Source organism: Ammodytes marinus (assembly GCF_949987685.1).
Source record: "Ammodytes marinus genome assembly, chromosome: 20".
Classification (NCBI taxonomy): domain Eukaryota; kingdom Metazoa; phylum Chordata; class Actinopteri; order Uranoscopiformes; family Ammodytidae; genus Ammodytes; species Ammodytes marinus.
The window spans coordinates 10,393,108-10,413,640 of NC_137224.1; the positions used below are offsets into that span (position 1 = coordinate 10,393,108).

Here is a 20,533-nt window from a genome sequence, read left to right on the forward strand (position 1 = left end):
ACAGCACTGGGGATTATAAGAAGGAAGCTAAATTACCATAATGCTGTTGTCTAGAACCCTGTTCAAATCAGCATCTCCGCCTGTGACACATAACTCCTGAAGGAAGAAAACTGCCAACAGATCAACTTGGGCTGTTGAGCCCATTATGAATGTGTTTGCGTATTCCAGTTTGAAAATGAAAATGTCATATCTTTATGATGTTTACTTTGGACGGGGAGGGGTGCAACTGCAGATATGTATTGATTTGGAAATCTCTTCATCGATAGTCTGTATGAGACATTTATCTTTTCTCTCCATGCAAGTCCATGATTTATATTGTATCTATAAAAATACCAGCATGTATATTTGGTGTCCTTTAGAAGTGGCATCAATTGAGTGGGAGTTATTTCACTATGTATCTGCCGCCAGTTGTCACGTTGGTCTTTGAATAGGCATTGTTTTGCTCTTACTGTGAAGCAGTGATACCGCTCTTACCAGCAAATGGATGTGTCTGTGTGTCTTTGTGTGCTAAGGATCACACAGCCATTATCATACATTTATACAAGTAAATATGTGTAGCTAGGGGGATTCAAGATGATGTGGGCTATTTCCCTCTCCCCCAGTGGTAATCATTTTGCGCACAAAGCAAGTCTTTTGTTATCGTAGTAGCTTGGAACCTTGCTATTGTAGCGGTGTGTACAACATGCCCTCTTGACACCTCATCCCAAAGGTCTTTTTTTTTCAATCCAAAGAGATCGAATTCAACCAGGGGGAGATGCAAATGAATTCCACAACATCATGATGTCCGCTGAAACAAGCCAGCAGAGAATTGGAAGCTTGTGCTGTCAAGTGTTACTTCAGTCAACAAGCCCAACCAGAACACGTGGAGACATGTGCAATCCTGTTACAGCCTCACTGTTGTGCCATCAGCCTCCCCCCCCCACCACACACACACACAAACACACACACCACACCACACCACACACACACACACACACACACACACACACACACACACACACACACACACACACACACACACACACACACACACACACACACACACACACACACACACACACACACACACACACACACACCTCCCTCCTTGAGGCTGTTGTTTTCCGCTTGTCCTTCCCCCCGGAGCGGTGGTAACAGTAAATGAGGAGGCACGACTCCCTCTCCCAAACACAGGAGAGGGTAGCCTCCTTCATGCCTCATTGACTTTGTTTTCTCTGACTAATTTTTACTCTCTGCCTAGCCCCCCCTAAAACAAATAAATACACACACACATGCACGTACACAGGCACACATTGCACTCATCTCCCGCCCTCCCCTCCCCTTTCCACACCTCACCGTTTTGACGGGGATTTTGACACTCAGGCTGTCATGCAGCAGTCCTTCCGAGAGATAGCGATTAGCAGAGCCGTCGCCATATGGAGCGAGATCAGCCGTCAGAAGCCCTACATAATTGGCTCAGGGAGGGAAAAAAATACTTATGTAACATGTCTGAGTCAAAAGTGGGAGGGAGAAAGCGCTGAGGGCGGACACCTAGCTTTTTCCGCATCCGGCAATTTCAAATGGCCATAAAAACACCTGCGAGTGATTCATTAAACTAAGTGCGTCGTAAAACCCCAAGGAAGACAAGACATTTTCTGTGCAGTATAGAAGAAGAGAATATGTCCCCTTATAGCCCCAAAAGAGGAGTCTATAGTCTAATAGAACAGTAACATTGGCCAGTTGTGTGCGGTGATAAGCCACATAGAGGGCCAAGGAAGAACAATTTATCAAATTAATGCAGGAAAAACTCATGTTTGATGAAGTCATTGTCATGTCTGCACCTAATATTGAAATGGACTTGAAGTCTTAGCCCAGGGTTTACATTGCTGACGGCCTAATTATATGGATTGGCTGCAGTAGAGCGTAGCCTATCAGCTCTGGGGAGAAATTAATTCTGGTACAGGGGAAGAGAGAGAGAGAGGCAGGCTGCAGTTGGTTTCACTGCTGTGAATTGATGGCTGCAGAGGGGCTAGGCTGTGTGTGTGTGTGTGCACAGGGTTCTGGTTCACTTAAAGCTGCACACAGCTTTTACTGTAGGGTGTATTCTTTGTGATTTAGAAACTGCGTGGGGCTCTGACAGATATGTGCTGAATTACAACAACAGCCATAAGCAAGATGTAAACGACATTATGTTGATTCACCGCTTCTCCTGCGCCTTCCAGTTTGCATTGGCTTATTTTCTTTTCCAGCTGAGCGGTGTACATACATTAGCCCTGTTTATTTCCAAACCAGTTGGTGGTCAAATTGATGCATGTCATCCAAAAGCATGCTGCGAGTATTGCCTCAGAGAGACACTTCAGGCATAAAGTGCACACTGTAGCACTCGGTTTCTGTAGCGGCCAACTAGATAGACACTTTTAAATTGAGTCAACTTGGACTTCTAATTAAAAGGAGAATACTGGATTTGAATGTCAACACTTTGACAAAAGGAAGGGCTGAAGTGGTTTAGATAGGACAAAACTAATGATCTTGTCCTTTTCAGCAAAGATCAACCCAGCAAATGTGTCATAAAAAATTAGAAAATTAGTTTCAAGTTGGCAATGCACAAATGCAGAACGTTTGAGAACAATTGGGTTCATGTTTGTCACTGTCGAACCCTCCTCTACACCAAGGAAAGATGCTAGCTAGAAGGTTGTGCACGTCCACCAGCAGACAGATGACTGAACACTACTGTATGTTTACCAGTGGTTTATTTGGGCCAGCAGCTATACTGACATTTCTTAAATAAAATGTCCCTGCCAGGCATCGTTTTCATGTCTTTCATCATCTAGTTATCTGCTTAGGATGATGAATTATGTATTGTGACATTTTTGCTTGCACTGATTGGTCAGCCAACTGTTTATAACTCTAATCTGATATGTCATTAACGGTAGCTGCTGCAGGGCCCGTCATATAGCACCCGCCAGTTTGTTATTAGCTCGCTTACGTGGACAAATTAGTGGCTAGGTATGACGTAACATCGCTGGTGGTAGGACAAACATTTTGCTGACGTAACTGGAAACAATGTTTGTTTACACCCCTGCTGTTTAAGCAGAACTAAGCTAAGCAGAAATGATGGCTGAAGGCTACATTTATAAAATGATGACATTATTCAGAAAAAGTTTACATTTTCAGTGCTTTTAATGATAGCACAGAAGATACTATTAGTAATACTGAGAATAACGATTGACAGAATGTAGGTCATTCAAATTGAAGCCACATAGAGAATAACAAAATTGAAATGTGATTTGTAGACCAGACGGAGAAATCTGAAGCCTGTCCATCAAATTAAATGTGTGCGCAATCCACGTCAAAATGATTATTATGACAACTTTTAAGCTCACGTCAGCCTGACACGTGTGAGGCAGCCCAGAGTCAGTGTCCATGCCATAGCCGGATGCAAACATACTGCATTGCAAATTGACTGTTTTAACCTTTACTCAGTAACTTTTGATGAGGAGAAAAAAAGAAGGATATGTATCAAATCAGAAAGTTCCACAAAAAACAACACCAGACTGGATTTGTCTAGTTTTGTGCCTGTGGATGTTGTACAGATAAATTGGAAGAATATGAAGTCAGAAGAAAAATATCTTGAATAGTAGATGGGGGCAGTGAAGGCATCCTGCCTCAGCGCCCTGTAATTTGGCTGAGTCTAGGGCTGCTTGGGTTGGATCCATTGTCTGATTGCTGTCAACACAAATGAGCAGCTAATATGCTCTGTGTTGCATCTTGAGTGGTGAGGTGGACTCTCTGTAGCGCTTCAACATATCTAGACTTTTTTTTTAGATTTGTAACCTTACCCAGCCCAGGCATTTTGTCTTTTTCTTTTACGCTTTAGTAACCAGACCTACTGTATGATGGACCTTTGCTCACAGTTTGGCAGCCATTATTATAGCCTGCAATTCCTCACAACATCCCTAATACACAACTGCAAAGAACGGGTCGCTATAGCCTGCAATGATTGACAGCGTTATATACACACTTTGAGGCCTCAACCCCCCAAGCAGAAGATTCTTCTCTGCCCTCTGTCTCATAATGCTTCCATGTTATCAGTCCAGTCACTCCGACCAGTTTGTTATTTATGTGTACCATCGCCCAGTTTCTCATGCTTTGTGTTGACAGGTGACAGGTGTCAGTGGCTTTGTTTGAAATCTTCTGCTAGCTCTTCTGTCTCACTTATGCTTAGCTGCGGATGTCTGTCATGTTTGGCAGCATTAGTTGGCACCGAGAGAATTTGTTTCGGAGCGACAGGGAAAGCATTGCAACAATTCACCAATTCTTTGCTTTCTTGTGTAAATGAGTGTAGGCCTATGCAAATAGACACGCTTCTTGTTTCTTTATCTGTCATGAGCTGACCATTTGCTTTGAGCAGAAACCCCTCCGCAATTGCCTTCCTTTGTATTCAGACCAATTACATTAGCACTAAAAAATTATCGTAAAATGATCACTCGCAATGTATAATGGCGCCGTTATTCTTAAACAACGTAAAGTATATTTTAAGGATTAAATCAGTAAAAAGTAACCTTGACCTGACGCTGCAATCGAAAATCAAATCTTTTCACCATTTTCCAGTGGTCAAAGTGTCCCACAGGATTGCAGAGTAGAGAACTATAACAGCCAGTGTGTCAATCAGCAGACATTTGTCCTCATCAGAGCATGACACTAATCCCCTGTCTGCCCACTAAATCTAAACCCTGTCCACTCTGTCTCTCTGTACGCTATACCAATGTCAAGTTCTCTGATGCCACTGTAAACTACCCAATCTATATTTGGATCGCTGAAGTGTACACTTGTCAGCTGATCTGTAAAAGCCTAAATAGGGACGAATGACAAAATGTTCTGATTTTATTTTAATCTTGGTTTGTTGACCTGTCTAAAAATGTATCTCAATACCTTCACAAATGAGTGGAACAGTCCTGCTATACTGACTTTGAGTAGTGGCAATCCTTGAAATTGATTGCAAACTGTCTTTGCCGGTGCATGTAACAGCCTTGCCATGGTCTGAGCATTGCACACGTCGTAGTAGTTGACCTTTTTCCTCCTACTGGAGTAAAAAAAAAAGTAAATATGACAAGTTGAGGTTCTGACAGAGATTCCCTTTTCTGCGCTAAAGTACCCACCGATCTGACAAGAGTAAAGACTGCAGGCTGGTTAGAGGTGTCACAGCGGAGCAGTCGTCCCATCACGTCAAAAGGCCACATTAACCATTAACTTGAATCACCATCATTTTTTGACAGCTTATTTACGGGAGCTTTATTTCTAAATGGGGCTTTTTTTCCCCACCCCATGAAAATGGTTTGTGTTTGGACTGGAGGCCCAACTGAAAGATCAGTGAGCTGACATTTTATGTTGCACTGAGGGCAGTAATGGTAATCGCTGTTGTGGTATAACTGGATCAACGTGTATGCTGCAACAATTTGTCAGATCCTAAGCTCTGCTGCCTCCGCCATTTGTCAATAGTGACAATGTAAGATTGCCAATTCCAGCCTGAACATTTACCTCAATAGCGTGGTGTTCATAGTATTATTGTAATGATGATAATATCGACATAATATGATGATATCGACGTAATATGCTTAGTCTAATCAGTCTTTTCTAATGATGGGACAGGCGTTGACTTTGTCATTTTCCTATTAGTAATCTATTTTTCCTTTGTGTTTATGCATGTAATGTCCTGACTTTACCACAAAGATCCTTTACATTTTATTTTATGATAGAGAATACCATGTCAGATTGCTTCATATATACAGCATTATACTCTAATCCTGGCGTGTGAAAATAAATGCTTCAAACAATTACAAATAAATCAGATAAACGGCAGCATACAGGTGTACCATTTGATTTTGCACTTTGCTATGAGGGAGGCATTTGTCTTTTCCGTGCTCACAGTTTAAGGTGAGTGTCAAGAACAAAATGTGGCTGCAATTTACCGTCATTCCCTGCATTGATTCATTCATCCCTCTTTCCGCTCTCCACCAATGCCCTGTTTGCTTGCTATTCAAAGCACTTTATCTTGTGCGTCCGCTTGGGAGTTTTCTCCTTTAAGCTTTGAGCAACCTGCAGTATCTTCCAATGGGCCAAATTCAACAGCGACAGCAAAACAACGATAAAAAGAATGCGGGAAAAATAATAATAGCGTTTCAAACTGTCCACAGAGCCAGAATTGTCCTTTTTCTTTTTTTTTCCCTCAAGAGAAAATATTTTGCAATAATTTGGAGACAAACATCGAGTCCGTAAAAAAACGAAACTAAAATGTTTTGCCTGTGGCATTCATTGAGCGTGACACCTCTAGCAGAGGAAACGTCGATGTGTGGAGGAATGAGGAGACTGTATTGTATTCATCCCCAAATGGCCCTGAGCGCAACTTCTTTGATTAATATGTCTGTTAGGGAATGCTATATGCAGCGGAAAGAAACACTTTCTGAAAACACGGTTATCATTCACAAGCAACCATTTAATGTGTTCGTGTATCCTCTGATGGAGGCCATAGAGGAGAATGGAGAAAAATCAATTTATTTGTAAGGAGCAGTATGTTCTGGGGGGAATTTTAACATGCTCCCATGTGACCTGTTGAATTAACACTATTTATCTGCATGGCATGTTGTCTGGCATTAAAGTCAACACCCTATATTCTCAAGCCATGCAATGAATAGACAACATTGTTATCACTATGTTATTAGTGTGTATGGTGACAGTAGGGGAAAAGTAATATGTGTAGGAAAAGCATACATGTTCAAGAATGTGTCTTGTGTGTGTGTGTGTGTGTGTGTGTGTGTGTGTGTGTGTGTGTGTGTGTGTGTGTGGAGGGGTGGGGGGCATTCTCTTGTAGTCCTGTACTTCCTCTTAGATAATGAGATTGATTACTCCTGCGGTCAGAATATACCTATAGTCATCACACCTTTTTCTGCTTAGCACTGAACAAACACATTTCTATCTTTCTTTCTCTCTCTCTCACACTCTCTCACACACACTATTTCACACACAACACACACACACACACACACACACACACACACACACACACACACACACACACACACACACACACACACGTATAACATAGCAGGTGGTGAGGTGTTAAACTGGGCCATGGATTGGCTACAGTTAGATGGCAAGCATTCCATGTAGAACAGGAGGGTGGGGGGGGGTATTCTGTGTCTAAACAGGATTTCAACTGATCCAGCATCAGGGCCAATGCTGCCAGTCCCATTGCATCATCAGTGCCAGTCCAGCATTTCTGTGTACTTGGAGAAAGCCCACAGAATGTGCTCTGCAGTATCTCTTCCCGTTTAAGCCTTCCTTTCCGTATGCACTTCTTAATATAACTTTTAGCCTCATCTTAATACATTCTCCCCTCCCACTTAATCACTACTTGCTCAATTTGTTCAAATGTGCCATATTATCAGTGTTATGTCAGTGTCCTCCTCGCATACTTGTCAAGTAGTACTGCTGACATGCTTGTATGTTCCTGAGGGAAGCCAAGCAAGAACCTTGCCATTGTTTCAATATGTGTGTTAGTTTGACCGTGATTGGTTGAGAGCTGCGTCTTTCTGCTGGGAGAGAGCAGTCTAAAAGGCATGTAATCCTGTTCCCACTGCTCCATTGAGAGTAGCAGGCATTTGTGTGTGTGTGTGTGTGTGTGTGTGTGTGTGTGTGTGTGTGTGTGTGTGTGTGTGTGTGTGTGTGTGTGTGTGTGTGTGTGTGTGTGTGTGTGTGTGTGTAGCTGTGTGTATTTTGAATTTTTTTTAACACAGGGCTATGTTTTTCTTCTGTTAAGCTTTTGGGTTGGTAATGCCTGGACAAATTAGCTGTGACAATTGTTTTGTGTGTGTGTGCGTGTGTGTGTGTGTGTGTGTGTGTGTGTGTGTGTGTGTGTGTGTGTGTGTGTGTGTGTGTGTGTGTGTGTGTGTGTGTGTGTGTGCGTGAGAGACCGAGGGAGATGGAGCCACCTCCAAGATGTGGATGGCTGTGTTGAGCCAGAATGTGTCGACAGGGGGATTCTGCCTTGTTTAAGATGAAAGGCAAAAGTCATCAGGGCCTTGCTTTGTCCACGAGACGCACAGTCAGTGGGATTTATAATTGGGATTAACCGTTGTCCCCTGGTGAGTTTTTCCAAGCTAGTTATCATTAATGTAATCCAATTAGTTCAGGCATTGAGTATACAGATTCGCCTTTAAATGACTCATTGCAGGTGTACTTAATTATTAACGTAAATATATTCATTTGATATAGATGATCCCATATCCCTCTCTTGGATTAGCTCAATAGTAATTGTTTTTTCAAAATATCACATAACATGTTTCTGTCATTTCTGTCACATACAGTGCAATAAATTCAAACAACGTCATCACACATGTAAACCTTTCACTCTCTTATGACTACTTCCCTGTCTGTAATGGACAACACATTGCATCTTTGAGCAAATTAATGTCATGAATACATATTTTTTTAACCACTATGTTGATGTGCACAAGAGCACAGCGATTTGTTTGGCTACTTTACAAGTGGTATGTACAGTGGATCGGGCATTTGTAATTATGCCTTTGCAATGCACATCACTCAAACCAGAGATCAGAGAGTACAAACAGTTCCTACCTACAGATGGCTAAAAAGAAAGTTGATAGTTGATGCATTTTCAAGTCGACTCCAAGCAAAATACTGATGGAGATATTTTTCAGAGACAGTGCAAAGGTTTGTTGTATAGGTCATGTCTTTTTTTATAGTAATCAAAAGCAAAACTTAATTATAAGGAGTCTACGAGTGTGCAGCCTTCACATCATTGTTTATTGTCGCCCTTTGCTGCAGTGATATATAACTTATGTCACTTATCTTTACCAGTAGATGTCCCTGCTAGTGGAAGAATAACACTAGGAGAAAATAAAAAGCAGACATGAATAACAGGGGTTTGTGCGTTTATTTTTGGAGAGCTCTGTAAAAGTGCCGATCCACCAGTTGATGAAAATGAAAACTAATAATGGAGCTTTGCTGTGGCTCATCTAGTGCCCTGTTGCTCCGCGGTCGGGCGGCAGGTGGCTCAGAATGTGGACAATGTTACAGTGAGTGCACCGCTGGGTGGCCAGTGACACACCTCCTGCTGCGCCTCTCCTCCCACTGCAGCACACATCAAACCACAAACCTGACAAAACACACTCGGGGCAATGGGGGAGGGAAGAAAAAAAGAAATCCCTGAAAATGACCGCTTTGCAATGCACCCACTCAAACTTCTAACTGTACACGGCTGTGTGAAATTCCTACACAGCTTTACCTGGTTTGTGTGTCAAATATGGTGTCAAGTCTGGCTATATGCTTAAAACCTCCCCCGGAGTAGGACAGCATCTGCTTTTTTTATGTCAATACAATCATCCCATTTAGAATGTGTAGGGGGTTCAAATCATATCTTCCCCACCAGTAAGCCCTAAACCCCATCTTAGACAATTTTTACACCGGCTCCTCTAATCCTCTTGCCTTTTGATGTTTTCCTGCTGTTTGTAATAAATCAATAAAATATACAGCAGGGAAAAAAAATGCTCCCCCTCTTCTCCCCTTCGGCTGGGCTGCCTCTAGCAGACAACAGCCACCCGTAGGCAGCTCACGTGAGCTGCCCATCCTTTACAGTTCTCAGGTGTCACAAAAAAGAGTGAATTGTGTATCGGTGGGTGCTAGGACCATATCGCCCCTGCTATGCTCTGGTATGCCCCTCGGTAGCCTCCATATGCCAAGAGAGCTGCCAGGGGGGAGAGCGGACAGGCAAGCTCAGTGACTGCCAATCTGCAGATGCAGGAGCCCGTCCGCTCATGCATATTAAAACCCACACCACCTGCTCGTCGTACATCACACCCTGCATTCTCGGTCCTAGGAATTTTAATCAAGCGCGTTGACAGGAAACCGCTCTCTGGCCCACATAGGTGAATCATTCCGCCTCCTCTCCCGCTTGATGCCGAGATAGGAACCCATGTCTATGTTGCATTTCTGCAGCGTCCCGGAGTTTCCCCCTGAGGAAGACAAAGAGTGGCAGGGAAGGGAAGGGAAGGGCGAAGGAGCGAGGCAAGAGATGGATAAAAAAAGGTCTCCTGTGCCTTTAAAAATCTGTAGATCTCCAATGGCGTGTGTGTTTTGTCTTTCTTGACATGTTTCTCACGCTCAGAATACCGTCACTCGTCTCCCGTTGTCTTCTCAGGTGTGAATAATTGCCTGGATCGTCATGCATTAACCAAAGAGAGAGAGACAGAAATAAATAAAGAGGAATAACACATCATCCATAGTTCAAGAAGACTTGTCAATCTTTTTTTCGTTTACACAGCAGAAGGAAAATTAAGCGTTCTTGCCTGCCTTTTCTTTAACCTCTTAAGATGACTATTTTGTCTATTTGCATGTGCAAATCCACATCTAGTGATGAGTGCTGCATATAAACAGTATTACGGGTGATTTCCAATTCAAATAGGTTTGTTGGGTATTAAGAAGAAACATGGTGAATAAAACCCATGGAAGGAGAACAAAAAAGCAGTTTTTCCACCGTGATGTATTTTGCGGTGATCATAGCACTGATAGCGCCGCACCTCAACTCATCTGCATAGAGAAATCAGTGGGGGATTTTTAAGCTTAAGCCGTCATGTCAGTGAATATGTTACAGTAAGTAAATTAAGACACAATTAGCTACCCGCCGGACTGCACCTTAGAGTCTCTGTGCCAATTTCTGCTAGCATAGCCTAATCCTCTAGAACCCCCAGGATTACATTTGTTATGCAATATTTTTCAAATATACTCTTAAGTCAAAATAAGCACAACAAGAAAAATGCAGATGCAAACAGGCAATGCCAAGACAGCACCAAGTGTGGTATCAGCAGTGTGGTAACAATCGTATGCACATTAACAGGCGAGCCAAATACGCCGCATTTGATAGATGGTGTGTTTGCATCTTTAATACATGGTAATGAGGAGCAAAAGACTTTTGGATGGAATAAATAAAACATTTTGAGGAGCATGCTGTGCACGTACACACAGCTGTGCACACAACAATTAAATAACATAATCATATCTCTAAATTAGCATTTTGTGAAAATGACTAAAACTCATTATGTTGGTGTTATTCAATGGGCAATATAGTCGATTGTGAATGCATGTAAGTCGTTTCTTTTCCAGAATAGATTGCATTTTTAGGGTTTTAGTGCTCCTTATTTACTCTTATGAATCATTTCAGGATAATTCCATGAGGTTTTGGATATGAATGGATATCTGGTGTTGTGTTCAAATGTCACATCACACAACACATCATGCCTCGTACATTTCATTTATAAGTCTCTCACTACTTCACTAACTTCTTCTTGCACACTTCTGTCTGTGTGTGCGCGTTTTGTGTTCTTTCTTGGTGTCCCATTTTACAAACATTGTTGAATCTTTTATTACCTGGTCCTTCCTCAAGCAACACCATAGCTATGTATATTTCATCGAAACTCATGCACGCTTAAATGTGTGTACCCGTTCCTTCTTGTCCCGTCCTGGAATCCAAATGTAGATGTAGATGTCATTGCGGCGGCAAAAAGCTCTAAAGCGGCCTCGCTCATTAAAGATACATTTTGAAAAGATTGAAATGTATTTCTTCGTTTGCTTGGCTATCCTCTGTTATGTTCTCGGTAAGTAATGGAGATAATGGCATTAAAGCACATCGCTGTTGAATGTGAGATAGAGGCACTCATCCAGTACTAACAGCTTTTATGGGTTTTCCCTGGAGTGAATGGATGTATGTTTGTAACTGCACTGGCGTACACATCATAGTGGTTCAGCTAATGTGACGTGTTACTCATATTGCTGTAACATAGATCATCTACGATTAGGTCATCCAACAACGCACAACTCTTATAAATAAAAAAAAGAAAAAAAAAGTAAACACATTACAGAAGTATTGAGATAATAGGCACAACATGCAGTACGGAATGGTTTTCATTGTCTGAGATGTTGAGCAGTAACATAATCTTTTCCCTCCTGGTGGTAAATTATGATAAATGCACCACAAATTACAATCAATGAGTGAGGATAAATTATCTGTTTAGTCCCAACCATGGATTGCGGGGAGACAAATTAGCACAGAGGCAAAAATAATATTGTCCTGCGTGTCTCTGTGTCAGATTACTGAGTGCAAAGCCGCCCAGTAGCACTGCATGGGCCAAAGGAAGTGCAACAGGGGCATCTGCAGGTCCAAGGAAATGGAATCACTGCTGCCTCTCTTGTGTCAGCTCCACTCTCACGATGGTGCGTTTGAAGTCTGAAGGTTGGCATCGTGGCTTCATTACCACCACTGAGTCACAGAATTGTGCAACCGAGGAGGCAAATTATCCTCGGAGGCCCTCGAGGCACCTTCAGTAAAACACTGAGCTCTCTGCGCTGATAATAACAGGAATTATGAGTCATGTTAATGTCGGAGAACTTCAATCAATCTCAACCCCCTACCTCTGTGTTCCCTGTATTGTTTCAAGGGGTACTTTTAAATTACTTCTTCTGCAGTATTAACATCAAACAGCAGCAGCATTACTCGCCTCTGTATACAATATGAGGGGCGAATCAAGTAATAAAGCAAATGATGTTCATGAATACTTGATGTGAAGTCTCAATGTGATTTCAGTGTCGGCGAAGAGAAAACAAAAGCTTTCGGGACTTGTTCTCCTTTCAGCTGAAGAATTTACCTAAAGAAAAGAAAATCTGCCCAAAATGACATACTCTTCTTCCTAATGTGATTCCAGACTCCACTGATGTTTGCACAGTCCAATTTATTTGATATGCAGGTTGTTTCTGACAGTGCGGACATATTCCACCTCCAACAGAGACATAGTACACATCAGGCAACAAGCAGACTAAGCCTTCCAGTAGAACTCATGCAGCAAAGGCGATTTTGGAATGACAGTGCACGGCTTGGCTGCAAAGCACTTGCACTATGTTGCGTGGGTTGCGGAGAGAACATTCTAAGGTCACTTTATGATCTGTTTGCAGCTGGCTCGAGAGAAGGAGAGGTTTGGAAACCCATGGGGGTTGTGTGCCGTGGTCATCCAAACTTTAATCGGGATTCAGCTGACACGGGGTCAGGTGATTATGTAGATAATTAAAACTTTTCATTACCGAGTGGGCGGGTGGTTGCGTGAATTGTTCCCCTTAGGATGCAAAGCATGTCTCCTGGGGTCTACTTTATTAACCTGCTGCTTTAGGGCCTGTCAATGTGAACACATTCCAAATCCTTTTTAGTTGACCTTATAACAATGCCATCAGATAAGGACTTAGACTTATCTGAAGGTGTCCCCGGCGGCAAAGGAGTACAAAAAAACAGCGCTTTGAACTCCTAAGTGCACATTTCTATTAAAAAAAATGTATCTTCTTTTTCCTTTGCCAAATTCGTTTTTTAAATCTTCTGCAACTGCGTACTAATAGATGGACAAATAATGTTGCCCAACAGGTTCCTTTGACCATATTATCAGACCATTAACGTGAGATGTACAGTATATGCCACAGCTTGGGGCTTTAAGGCCACCACCACCAATAGTTGATCTAGAGTGAAGGACAACTGGGGGAACCGTGACAAATGTCCCACTGGATACCCATCACTTGGCTGTCATGGCAGCCAAGGCCATGTGCTCTTTAACCCTGCTTACAGGCGACAACTGCCACCTTTAACCAACGGTCCCACAGGTCAACTACTATTTGTCCGTGTCGTGTCAGGGCCAGAATGTCTCCCAAGGCTTCACGTCTTGATGATCTTGCAAGATGTACGGCACAGTGTGAATGTGCATCTTTCTGTGTGTGTGGCCTTGTGTGCCTACTGAATAGTTTATTCATATTGACCACGGTTGTCTGTAAGTATTGAATATTCAAGGCTAAAAGACCCACAGTCCTGTCTCTTCCTTCCTCTGTCGTATAATTTTGCCCTCAGCTTTATCCTCGGAGGTCCTCTAATTTGGCTCGCTAGCTCATTATATTTTGTTCAGTAGTTTGGTGGTTGGGTTTTCTTGGCTTTGTATAGACCACAATATTGTCTCTGTGTAGAAGCATAAGTACAGTAGTGGCCTCATAAAGAGTGTAGTTGGAATATTGCTCACAATGCGCTTTGCAGTGCCACTCAGTAGGTTTTGGAGTTGGAGCCAATATGTGTTGCAATTTCTTAATGCAATGTGAAAAGAAATATTTGCTCTAAAACTGCTAACAATTTTTATTAACAGGTGTCGTTCAATATCAATATGTTTTGGTTTTTGGTCGAAGCTTTAAAACATGGTCGGAAGAAACCAATTATGTATCCTTATCTTTTTTAATAAGGATTACAATAATTAAAATGCCTCCTGCAGCTGTTAAAGTGCTGCTACACAGGGGGAAAAATAATTTCAAGTCATTTGAAAATAAAAAACACTGTGACAGATAGCCTTGTCAGAGCCAATGTGCTGTCCAAACCCACTGCACTGTATATTTCTCTGGATATGGTTCTGTCCAAAAGGCAGCGGTGCATGCTGGGTAAGCAATCAGCAGGCTCTCTTAGGACTTTCCCTTTACGTAGTAAGGCCCGTCTTTGATGTGTGATGCAGTAAACACAGGCAGTTCTCTCTCCCAACCACTGTCTCCTGGGGAAAGAGGCTCAGCACAAGAACACTAATGAGCACATTAGAAGGGAGCCATAGAAGGAAAATGCTACAGTTGTAAATGGAATTGTCTCCTGTGTTGTGTCTGTGCCAAGGATGCTGCGTGTACAGTACAGTGTGTGCTTATGCATTCAACTGCAGGTTTATATTGTGAGAATGTGTTCAGGGTATATACAGAAGTTGAAGGCCACCATATAGGACAACAACATTGAAGCCCTTTTAGCGACAGCTCTCTCCTCCAACTTCATTAAAGCATAAGAAAAAAATAAGAAGATTTGAATCTGGGCTGCGAAGAATTGTGATCCAACCATCACTTACAGCCGCACTATAATTAACAGTTGCAAATAATCAAGTACTGGAGCTGAAAAAAAATAAGTGTGAATGTGAAACCGAGATGACATGTCACAGACAATGACAGTAGCAGACGATTACGCGTGGAGTGTTTGCCATTTATTCCATTTAGGATAATCACAGGTCATAAAGAAGTGATGCTTAACAATCCTAACCGCGTGGAACAAACAGCCTTACTGAAATGGCTGTGTCAAGACATGTCTTTTTCTGTTAGCAAAGATGCTCCTTTTATGGATCGGTGGGATATGAATACTGTATTCTTCACATACAACCACATGATCAAAGGTTACAACAGTAGGCAAACATTGCAACCCAGTGTTTACTAAAAGAAATTCCTCAGTTTCATGCTGCACTGTGCTACATAATATTTGACTGCAGACACTGGCCCACTTTTGGTGCACTTTGATCGGCTGTGTCTGTATGAATTCATAAAGTAGAACATGAATAACTGTGACTTCCTTTTCTGCCGTATAAATAACACAATGTCTCCGAGTCCCATGCGTTTTTTTTTCAATGACGATTTATTTTTAGAGCAATTGAACACATTACATTTTTCTATTACAAGAACAGATAAGCATGTAATGGTGTGTGTCCCCCCCCCCCCTTCATAAATAATTATACATTTCAAATTAAAATAAACTCCCATAATGTAGTTTCAACTCTTTTGAAGATACCGATTGTTAAGCTATTCAATAGCAGCTAGCTACTAGCCCTCAGTATTCCTCTCAGATAACACTGATTTCCCGAGCATTATTTGAATCTGTGATCCCCCAGCCGCTAGATTCCTTGAAAGTTGCCAAGGGAATGGGCAATCTGGACTGCCTTTGTGCAACGGGGAGAGCGAGAGACGTGAAAATGATTTCAAAGAGTCCAGGATGAGTCACTCTCCTACTGCAGATGCCGTTTATTAGCACATTTTCCACCAGAGGTTTTTATTTATTTATTTTATTTCACAGTTCCAGTCCAACTTTGATAGAGTTTGCTGGAGGCTTGCACCGCCTGGCTTTTATTTTTCGTAACATGCTTCATTAAAAGTGTTGATGAATGAACCAAAATGGTAACTTGTACTGTATGTTTGTCATAATTAGCTGTGATACTTCATCTTAATAATGCCTAAAAGCAAGGGACAGATCATTTATCAGCTATTACATCCTTAATGAAGGAGACGAAAAAAAGTTTGATTTGCTTTCAGGATTGGTTTGAATTTGAAGTGCAAAAACATCAGTTTTGAATTGGTTTGACTACTTCTTGGATCAGTTCCCAGGGTTTATCTACTCAGTCCCTTGATAGTCAGGAAATGACAACACAAAAACATATTTGATTAAAACCATAACAAAACACATTATCATCATCCTGTTGCATTCAATAAATTGACTTATTCACTTTTTACATTAAGTAGAATTTCACTTGGATCATGTTGGATTTATGCTTATACAAAATCCCCTGGGTTGTACTTGCTGTGGTGCAGATTTCTTTCTTTCTTTCTTTTTTCTTTTGAACCTTCTCAAATGGAACCCATAAGAAATTGACAGCCGATATGGCTCCAGGGCAAACAAATCTGAAGAGGACTTGTTCCTTGATCTAGCCAATGGGGCCAAAAGAGTGGAGGTAATACTCCCCTAAAACCTAAGAGGTGTTTTTGCAGATTTTCGAGAGGTGTTTGTAGACCTTGCAGCTAGTGAAGAATAGCACAGCGTTTATTTTGTCAGACTGACAGGCGAGAGACTTAGCACTTTTTATTTTTCTTATGTTATAAGGGAATGGAGAGGCATGCTGAAATGTGTGTATTCACTTTTACAGTTCCTATAGGTGAAATTATTATTGGGTACTGGCTTAGTGCAATATTAGAAAATCACAGGACATTTCAAACATCAGCTAATCTAGAAAAATCTTGTGCACATTTAAAGTATGCCTTGATATATTACATCCAAGACAATTATGGCAGTCTCCCGCTCTCTGCTTGTGAAACTAGTACATTCAGTGCCTAAAAAATCTTTACACAAGGTGTAGGCTATAATGAGCCTTGGAGTTGTGTTGGAGCTGTATGCCCCTCGTGAAGGGAAATGAGGAGCCGTCATACATCATCATGGATTCCCAAAGTGCTGTGTCATTGGTACCACATTGACCTTGTGTGTTCCACATCCTTCCCCACTGCTCTGTCAACAATATGTGACAAATGGCATGACGCTGCACTTGAACCACTTTTTAAAACGAGAAAGAGTAGTAAAGTTATAGTGGATTGACGAAAAGCCTTCTTCACCAAATCAGATAAGGTGACAACTTAAAGAACAAAAGTTCTTGGAAATGTTATGCACGGATAAGATTACTTGCCACACAGCTACTAAAAGGGGCGTTTTGTTTATGACCTTGGCTTCTCTAATGTAAATATATCGATGGTTAGGCCCAAGAGCACAAAATCAATTTCCTCTTTTGTCAGAAAGGCTTTGCCTCATGTGCTTTCGACCTAAAGCACTGACCTAACATAGTGGTGTGTTGTCTTTGTATATCAAACGCTCTATACTTCACACTGTGGCCACTGCTGCTGTCTGAATCAAAGACACAAGGGGACTTTAAACGCTGTGACAATTATTTCCAGGGACGTGCATAACCACAAGGGGGTCTTTGTGTTCTATTTTCAATTATTAAATGTGCGTCCTGGAATAGATAACCTTTTTAGCAATCCACGCTGGGAATGTACAGGAATTAATAATAAAGATGTAATCCAGTGTCTTTTTTAAGTCTAGAGAGTGAGCTTGATTTATAAGAATTGATGCTAAGAATTATTCTAACTAGCAATCAAAAAGCAAGACTTTCCAATAGAAACAGACCAGGGATGTATTTATTTTCTTTGAAATGCATTCCCTATACACATATTTATTTTTAAAAAAAGCATAGAGATATGAAATGCATCTGAAGATATTTTATTTTGCCACTCCAGTAAGTGGTTTATACGATATCTGCCAAAGTTTTTTGCTCTGACAGAGTTTAGTCTTGGTTGGGCCCAGGAGCACAACATATCTCTGTTTTTGTGTTCCTCTCTGATCTCTCATCATCTCTTGGGCCTTACATCAAGACCTCCGGATTTATGGATCAATGGCCATAAACAAAACATAGATTGAACTGGACACTTTAGTACAACAGATGGATTAGAGTTTTTTCTACTCCTCCACATGGCGATTGGTCGCAAGAGTCTCCCATGAAAAAGGCCATTGGCCAGCAGAAGGGCGCCACATCAAAGCAGATTGGCCAAAAGGATGATTGGAAATACAGGCACAGAATGAGTATGGTGTGTGCGAGTGTACACATGTGTGTTTATTCAAGCAGTGTGTATGTGTGCATTATTAAATGGATAAAAGCGGAATGAGATGTTTAATCCAATTGTATTGCCATGCTTTTGAGAGTAATATCAGTCAGTCCCATTTTGTAATGCTAGAGCACATGATGGAATGCAGGAGCCTCTAAGAGTATTGTATGTTTGCCAAACATATGTGTGCAGTGCACTTATGCATGATAGACTTTGATAGAATAGCTGAGTACATAAGCGTGTGGTTGCACATGCCAACCCGCAATATTGATACATGGCTTAGGCTACATGCCTGACAGCTGTGCATATTTCACAGGGAGGAGAACCCTGCATTGCAGTGCTGGTAACATGGCAGCCACGCTCTTTGTGTGAGAGTGGCTCAGGGTCAGACTAGAAGAGAGAAATTAAAGATATACAACAACTGAGCCCATCTCTCTGTAGTGTAACATATTGTCAGGTCCCTTCTTTATCTTTTTATTTTCTATTTATTTCTCTGTTTTCCAACTGTGTTTACCAAAGCAGCACGCCAGGAATTCCCTTAAGGCATTGTGGTTAAACTACTTTATATGAAACAAACAGCAAAAACAGACACCAGGAATTCAGTATGTTTAAATAAAAGCAACAAATACAACACATACACCAAAACCAGTGCAATACCGTCAACAGTAATAATACTTAAGCATGTTATTGCGGTACATAACGGACATTACACACGTTTTGTCTATTGCGTCAGGAATGAAGAAAGATGTTCATAGGGCTATCATGCCTTTAGCTTTAGAAATTAACCAGCAATACATTCTGCTCTTCCAGCGTGACAAGTGACTCATTCCATTACAAAGAAATAAACCCTATAGAGGAAAAACTTTACTTTAAGAACCATGACGGCATACCATGTAGCATGCCGTCAAATAAATTAAAGAAATTTGAAATTATCCTTGGCGAATTACCTGGGATTAAAGAGGCAAAGTTGAATGAGCAAGATGTTCCCTTTCTTTTCTTCAATACCTTTTCTGTTCAATTGAAAACTAAATCCGTCTTTCTGTCTTTCTTCTGTCCATCAGCAGTGGCCCCCACGCTTCCTAGTCTACGCTCAGAAGTCTTCAAGCCATGTGTGGAAGACAAGGACCTGGCCTTTTGTCTAAACGAGGGAGAGTGCTCCATCATTGAAACGGTGGCTGGGGTTCACAGGCACTGCAGGTGAGTGTGTGTGTGTGTGTGCACGCGCGTGTGAGGCGTTTGGTTTCTTTCTCGGCATTGACCGTTTCCTCTCTATGCCCTTCTCCCCCCAATCACTAACCTTGGGGTCATTTTCTTTCAAGCTGTTGGACAGACAGTGTTCTTAAAGTGATGGAAGACAGGAAAATGGCTTCTCAAATACACCTTTTACGTCCCAATGATCTATAATCAAAACCCAAACACTAGCCCATTGTGTCGGTGAGGATTTGGCCGCATTATATCCAGCTGATTCCCTCATCAACACACGGTCAAACTTTACAAAGAGAAATAAATGCTCCCATGCAGGTCCTACTAGGAAGCACATGGGGAGAAAATGGAATCTAACTGTGTCTAGTGTGGCTTGACAAAACTTTGAATATTGATAGCGGTCTCATAAAATGGCCTTTTTTCCTCATGCGTTCAGCTCGGCATACATGTTGTCTGATAGGACCCCATTGGTATGATATGGATTTAAGTGCTGTTGTAAAGAAGGGGCTCTGGTACGATCCTCCTTTGATCTTGCAGCAACAGATTTATTTAGCAATTTTTACAATTCTCTTTCATTTTTTTCCTTTTGTGTACCGTAGGCAGTCTTGCTACCTCTGTCTCTCATACTCTGATTGCTCAACATGATAAATAGAGATAGCTACCGTAAACATACCCTTTGCAGACTTTGACACAGCAAATCATTTTGTGGAGGCATAACTAAAATGTTGTCAATTACCTAGATTAAATTTATTGAACAAACAAAATCAATGCTTTGAAGGCCTTTGGCAACCTATGTGCATGCGTTTGCAAGCCTCAACCGTTTATCAGTCATGTCTCAAAACAGAAAATACAAAATGGTTTACAGGAGGAGGAAAAGAAAAAAAGGAATAACTGTAGACATCAGAAAGTAAATTGTATAAAATAACGCATATTAATCTTATGAACTTTGTTAGCAGCATATTCAGTAATGTGTTCTGTTCTAGCCATTCAAGCCAACCTTAGACTTCTCTGTTCTATGTTCCTGCATGTCTTCTCCCCCTTGTGGCCC

At 41.5% G+C, this 20,533-nt stretch overlaps 1 protein-coding gene across 1 annotated transcript in view; it reads left to right on the top strand.

The window, feature by feature from the left end:
• nrg3b (neuregulin 3b) overlaps positions 1 to 20,533 on the top strand; it is a gene marked incomplete at both ends in the record, with an annotated part of 188,821 nt that overhangs the window by 77,038 nt on the left and 91,250 nt on the right. The window contains one exon of the mRNA XM_080048466.1: positions 19,344 to 19,479. Coding sequence (XP_079904592.1) covers positions 19,344 to 19,479 — 136 coding nt within the window. The remainder of the gene's footprint in view (positions 1 to 19,343; positions 19,480 to 20,533) is intronic.